Here is a 7,046-nt window from a genome sequence, read left to right on the forward strand (position 1 = left end):
GTGTAAGGAAGGAGATTATAGGTGCATATTTGTACAGACTTTATAGTAATGAATGAAGTATTGCCAATTTTTGAAAAAACTACTATTTCAGGACAGTTACTGAAAGTCTTGGTAATGAACTGAGACAAGGCAGAATAAGAATTTACTTTAGTAAAGAAGTGCACTTGATGAGGAATCTAAGAAGTTGTCCTGAGAACCTTCTAGCATTTTATTTCTTTTTACACAGACTTGTAATGTGTGCCTTGTTTACGGAAAAGTGTAGATATGGAATAGTTCTTTGCATTCTTTGACAGAACAATGCACAGTAAATAAAACTTGATGAGCATTGGATTTTGCATGAAGCTTACTTTGTTTCAGCTTCATATTCTTATTTCATTTTTTTTTCCTTGTAATTGTCAGTATGTTTCTGTCCAGTGAAGGAACGATAGGAGAGCCCTTCTGTGGCTAATTTTAACACCTATGCGTTTCCAAGGATGTTAGTCTCACACAAGAAAATCCCACCAACCCATCCTAATGAATAGAGCGTTTACTTTAACTTTCAGTGACAGTGAATAGGACTTCTAGTACAGTTTAAATTTCTGTAGTCATTTCCCCATCAATATAATAATAAATTAACCTTCACAAGTTTTCTGAAGCCATAAACCGTGAAAGTATGTCTGATCCTAAAAGTTAGGATAAGAACAATTGAACTAATAAAGATGTAATGTGTAGAAACCATGTAAAAAATACCTAATTACAAAAATAAATGCATTAAATAAACCCAGTGGCCTTCTACATTAGCCTTTTTTTCTATAATTTTTTACTGCTGCGGCTTGTTTGGTGGTAGCACTAGCATAGACAAGGCACTGACAACTGCTGATGTATTTATCATCATGTCATACACATACATTCCAATTATTGTTTTAAATTAATTGAGCTGCATGGGAGTAATAATAGTTGGAAGTTAAGGAGAGAGTGCAAGAGGAGACAGAGCTGGTTAGTGCTAACATTGGCCAGGTCTACACTACACGCATCTGGTGTTATAACTACGTCTCTCAGGGTTTGAAAAGTCCACACCTCTGAGCGATGTAGTTACACTGAATTTAACCCCCCATGTAATCCGCCTCTTGGGGAGGTGGATTAACTATGCTGATGGGAGAGCTCTCTCCTGTTGGTATAGGAGCATCTTCACTTAAGCGCTACATTGGTGCAGCTGTGCTGATGCAGCATTTTAAGTGTAGCCCTGCTTTTTTCTCCACTCTTTCCTTCATAAAGATTCTACTGGGTGATGTGAACTAGGGATTAGTTAACTAATTGTATTTGTTTTAATATGAGCATTTAAATGAAATGACTGAAATGCTTGTTTGGGAACAGGTTGAGTATCAATGGAAATGTTTCGGGGGTTTTTAAAATCCCCACCCCTTTCTGTAATGAGTTCACTCACCACACCAATTAAATCTGGCAGCAGAATCATGAAAGAAGGCGGGATGTCACAGCAGCTTAGTTTTAGTACATGTTGGAAAGGCTTTTGCCCTGATCTCTTTAGGATTATAATTCTTTGTGCAGTCACTACAATTTATACTTCTAGTATCTGGGAAGTAAACATTATCTGGGGCAATATCATTTGGCTTGTGCCTTTTCTTCTTGACTTGTGATGATGTATAAAGTAGGCCTGAGGGGTTTATGGTTTTTTAGAAATTCACGTCCTGTGTAGATTTTGCAATAATTGGAGAATGAGCACAAATGGTGACATGAAGAGCTATGATGATGAAGGTTGAAGAATTGAAAGAGGGAGGGGTGGATTATTTTTTAATAGGGAGTCATGTAGTAAAACTATTTGCAGCCCTTGGAAATTTACCATTCAGGTTCAGTCTAAAGTTTTCATTAGTACATCTATAGGTTTATGCAGCATACTAGGGGGTGTGGATGTGAGGAAGAGAGTGAGTTGGAAGGGTCAGTAGCTGCTATCTGTGTATAACTATTATTTACAGAAACATAATTGACGATACCACGTTGATATCCGTTTCGCTTCTCATACAATAAGCTGGAATATTTGGTCACAGTAGGTGTACTTGTTTAGTTAGCTCAGCACTTTACTCCTTCTGAACTTTTAGTTTCAGCTGGTTAACTATTTGACAGCTATCGTTGTAGATATGCTCATTTTATTCCTTTTCTTGGCACCAGGGAAAAAAAATATTTCATTGTCACTGATACTGTTGTGACAGTCACCCCCTGTGTAATAATTAAACTTAGTAGAACAAGATCTGCTTGTTAAATTTCAACTTACAATCGTTTAAGAGTGCGGAACATCTGTATGTGTTTTATTTCTAATCGGGGTCTTTGTGTAAGCTTGGCAACAGTAGGCACTACTACTGTACTGCTCTGCCCTTAATCCATCCTAGTTAGAGATTTAGTAGAAGTCAGTAACTTGCAACATTTGATTTCCTTACTTTGAATATAGATGGTACAGGTACTGCATGTATAATTTCATATGTTGCTACATTCATGGAAACTACCTGGAAAAGAGATTCTTTGCAATGAATAGAAGATGAATATGGTTTGTTGACTTTTTGTTACTTACTGTTTTAGGGTTTGGGACAAAGTTATTAGTGGATCCTGCAAGATTCTTGTTTTTGTTGCTCTGGAGATTTTATTAACCTTTAAAATGAAGATAATGGCCCTGACTAACACAGAGAAGATCACACAGTTTCTGGAAAATGTAAGTACTTGTCCTAGCTGTGCATTGTTTTTGGTGGTATAGCAAATATTTTCAGGTTAAAAAAAACAAACTTTTTGTCCCTTGTTAATTCAATTAGGATAAAAAGCATTGCAAAATGAGTTACATAATATTACCCAGAATTCTGAGAACTGGGTAATACTCAATCTGCCGTATCTCCCTCAATCTTAGTGACAGTTTGCTTTCCTACATTAAACCCACAGTCAATGTTTGTATGTATTTTTATTTAGAAATAATATTTTAAATTTTAAGTTTACCATAGTTCTAATAACAGTTGCAGTCATTACAATGTTACAAACTTTTAGGAGGAAAGGAATCCATAAGGAGCTGGTCCCAAGGTTTTAGGAATGGCTGATGTAGGCTTTTACCTTTAGAGGCCAGATTGATGACCACCTTCAGAAACATCCATCCGAGGGATTATGGGGAGAACCCACTGTCCTTTTAAGTCTCCCCAAATTGTTCTGTTGGGGGTGATTTGGGCTTCTCTTCCTCCCCCACACTGAATGAGTGGAGGTTTCCAGACATCCATGGAGGCAATAGGCTCTCTGCATAGACCATCAATGCCTCAGCACTGCCTTGAGCCATCTTGCGAGGACTTCTTCTATCCTGGCATTGGATCCTACTCATGTTCATGTGGTACTGAGAGAGTTCTGTGAAAAAGTTAGGGTAGCTTCAAGCTGTGTTAATTTTTTGAAATTCCTTACAAGGTTGATGGCACAAGGCTACCTGGCCCTGGTCTGCTCCCTCCCCAAAGAGTGCTCACTGTGGAGGTGACTGAAACACCCCCTGTGACAAAGCGGGACTGTTCTTAATGTTTCCTCTGAATATTGTGGGGGTGCCTCAGTTTCCCCTAGGCAGTTCTTAAGTATTTAGGTGGTGGGATAAGAGGTATGATCGTTGCAGAGCCCTAGAGGGCAGGTGTGTGCAGGGGTCTGGACACAGAGAATGGCCAACACCCTGTTTCCTGGCAACTGATGGCCTGGGCTCTTCCCCCCTGCAAGGTGAGAGCTAAAGGGTTGGACAAGAAAGGAATCAGGTGACTGGGAAAGGGACAAAGACCAGAGGAGAAGGGGCTGGAGAGAGTTTCAAGTTGGGGCAGGCTGGGGACGTGAAGTGCAGATGTGGTTGTCTGGCTCACTGCCCCCCCAAAATGGACCCAGCTTAGAGGTCCTGTTCTCTGCACCTACAAGCTCTGGTTTAGACCATGTTCCTGTTGTCTAATAAACCTTCTGTTTTACTGGCTGACTGGCTGGGAGTTGCGTCTGACTGCAAAGTTGGGGTGCAGGACCCTCTGGCTTCCCCAGGACCCCGCCTGGGTGGAGTCGCTGCGGGAAGGGCACAGGATGCTGAATGCTCCGAGGTCAGACTCAGGAAGGTGGAAGCTGTGTGAGCTGTGTGTCCTGAAGACAGTCTGCTCACAGAAAGGAGACTTCCCCAGAGTCCTGACTGGCTTCATAGGGAGCAATTCCAGAGCATCGCCTGGGGACTCCGTGACACCCCCCTCCACCTCCCTTTATGTGGAAACAATGAGATTGTTCCTGTGAGAGATGGATGCCAATCTGGCCATGCCTGAACACATTGGATCCATCCAAAGGCAGGTCCTGCCTATGCCCATTTTTGTAAATATTTTGATTAGGGGGAAGAGATGACAAGTTTGGAAAGTGAAATAAACAGAATGGAGAATAGAAATATTACTTTGAGTGACTGTATATTTTGTTTTAGGCTCTTTGACTACCTTGTTAAACTTAACACAATCCTTTCTCCTGATCTTTTAGATTCCTCAAGATAACACTGATGCAATAGTGAGCAAAGCTATTGATTTGTGGCACAAACATTGTGGAACACCGGTACATTTGGTATGAGAACTTGCTGTAGTCCTCACGGTTTGGAAGGACATACCTTCTGATGGTACTTCCCTAGATTAGTATCTGTAGATGTTAAATTGTTTCACATTTTTGTTTGTAAATATCATGGTGATTAATTTCTAAATTGTTGTAGTAAAAATAAAGACTGAGTTGTGCTGTGATGAGTGGTAATTTTGGTAATATAGTTGAACATTCAAAGGCGCTAGTACAGTGCTTTCAACCTTTCCAAACTGCTGTACCCCTTTCAGGAGTCTGATTTGTCTTGCGTACCCCAAGTTTCACCTCACTTAAACTACTTGCTTACAAAATCAGACAAAAATACAAAAGTGTCACAGCACACTATTACTGAGAAATCGCTGACTCTCATTTTTACCATATAATTGTAAAAAAAAATCTATTTGGAATATAAATATTGTACTTGAATTCAGTGTATAGTATAGAGAGTCATATAAACAAGTCATTGTACTGACTTGGTTACTGCTTTTTATGTAGCCTGTTGTAAAACTAGGCAAACATCTAGATGAGTTGATATACCCCGGGCTATGCATCTCCTTGGTTGAGAACCACTGGGCTAGGGTCCTCTGAATTGTGGCATTAACGTAAGTTGTTTTGCAGGGGAAGATGTAATACACAATCCAAGAACAGATTTGCATGCCTCTTTATGACACACTAAAATAGTTACATTTTGTGTCTAAATAAGACAATTAAAGGAAGCTGTCCTTTGGTGGTATATATACACACTAATAAAATGACAGCTTTTTAGTGCCATGTAATTAAAAATGTTAAATCAAGTTCTAAGGGAAAAAAAACTTTGTATGTAATTCAATGCTGTAACAAAAGTGATAGTGTGTTTTGAACACAGAAGGGAATAGGCTTTAAAATGTTAATTGTTATTAGGTAATACCTCAATTTATGATTAAGAACAGTGGCAGCAGTACATTAGATTATGGTAGATAAGCAGCTTGCTAAAAACTATACAATTGTGAATTGTTGTCTTGTTCTGGAATGCAGAAACAGAGGGATTTTTTTTTTAAAATGACATTTATAGAGAATTTAACAGTTAGCTGTGTTTTAAGAATAAAGTGGTGATTCTGCTACCACTGCCAAGATCCTCCCTTCTAATTCAGGTGAGACAGCTCAGTAGCCATGATTGAAATGCTGTACCAAAATTGTGTTTGGTGGCTTTAATCTCTTCTAAGCCAACACCTTTCCCTATGGGCTCAATACAGTAGAGGGAGGAGCACCTCATCTCTCCTTCAAGCCAGTGGAAGTTGAAGATTGCTTCTTGAGAATCGGACTCTCACCGTATGGCAGCGTCAAGCTGTGTACAGGTTTGAGCAAGTGATGAACAGATCTTTATCAGATGAGGTGGATTTAAAAAAAAATTGAGAATATTTAAATAAGCCTGTTTAACACGCACTGTTTTTGCTGCCAGGTCTTAAAAGTCAGTGTGTAAGCACCTGGAACCAGCATTTGAGTGCTAAACCAGCTTTTGATAGTAGTGGCCTCTTTTGCAGCTGTAGAGAATATTTTCTTCACTTCAGTTTATTCAACTAGTTCATCCAACCTGTTTGGAAGAAGAAAACAAAGCTTTTCTGCTTTGTTCAGTTCCCAATCTATTAGTAAACTAGGTGTGAAAATAGCTCTACTAGATTCTAAAATCTTGAAGGACATGGTAACCAAAAACATTCAGTTCAATTCTGTAACTGCAAAGTAAAATACTTCCTTTGTGTAGAGAAGGGTGAGGTTTTTTTAGGGTGGGTGGCTGTGTGGCAGCACTGAAACAAATTGTGGTCAACTTCAAATAGATTCAGTTGAGAAAAGGAAGAAAATTTGAAAGGGGGTTTGGTTTCAGCTGTTTCAAACAAAAAAAGTCAGTTGTTTGACTCTATTCCTTTAATCAATTTCAAATGTAAAACATGTTTTGCTAAAACTACTTTAGCTGCTGGATATTTTTATATATGAAAGTTTTTAAAACAATTTAAAAGTGTGGTTTTTGTTGATTAACAATTTCCATCCACCTAGAGCTTGATACAAGTCACAAATAAATCATTCGGTGTTTAAGAATCTGCATTAATATGCTTTTTATATCCTGGTTAGCAAAAAAGCATCAAATTTAGTGTAAATGCAAGTCAACATGTTAAGGGCTACCAGCCAACCAGGAATGAGGAAAAGGGGGGGGAAAAAAATCAACCTATCTTTGAAAATGCAGAAGAAGAGTAAAGTTGATGGACTTAATCAGTGTTTCCTGCTTGGTGCTTCAAACAATCCATGTTGCTAAAAAGAGATTTTTGGAACAAGAGTGCAGCTATGAATATAGAAAAAACTTTCATTTAAGTATTTAAGAAAATTCAGACATGCTTTAACATTGGCCAGAGACAGCACATCTCCTGTTACTAAATCCAAAAAACCTTCAGCATAAAAAGAGGTGGTGTACTTTCTCTTGTTAGAACTAAGATCACTGA

General features: G+C 38.7%; 1 protein-coding gene across 7 annotated transcripts in view; it reads left to right on the top strand.

Moving 5' to 3' along the window:
• LOC119850886 (TBC1 domain family member 7) overlaps positions 1 to 4,742 on the top strand; it is a 29,870-nt gene extending 25,128 nt beyond the window's left edge. For 6 of the 7 annotated variants that reach the window (XM_043507019.1, XM_043507018.1, XM_038389728.2 and 3 more), the window contains 2 exons: positions 2,569 to 2,698; positions 4,492 to 4,742. In XM_043507019.1, coding sequence (XP_043362954.1) covers positions 2,569 to 2,698; positions 4,492 to 4,578 — 217 coding nt within the window. In that variant the 3' untranslated portion in view covers positions 4,579 to 4,742. Of the gene's footprint in view, positions 1 to 2,568; positions 2,699 to 3,905; positions 3,962 to 4,491 lie in introns of those variants that run through there. The other variant, XM_043507022.1, reaches the window with a different exon arrangement.
• The last annotated feature ends 2,304 nt before the right edge of the window (positions 4,743 to 7,046 follow it).

Source organism: Dermochelys coriacea, chromosome 2, assembly GCF_009764565.3.
Source record: "Dermochelys coriacea isolate rDerCor1 chromosome 2, rDerCor1.pri.v4, whole genome shotgun sequence".
Taxonomy (NCBI): Eukaryota; Metazoa; Chordata; order Testudines; family Dermochelyidae; genus Dermochelys; species Dermochelys coriacea.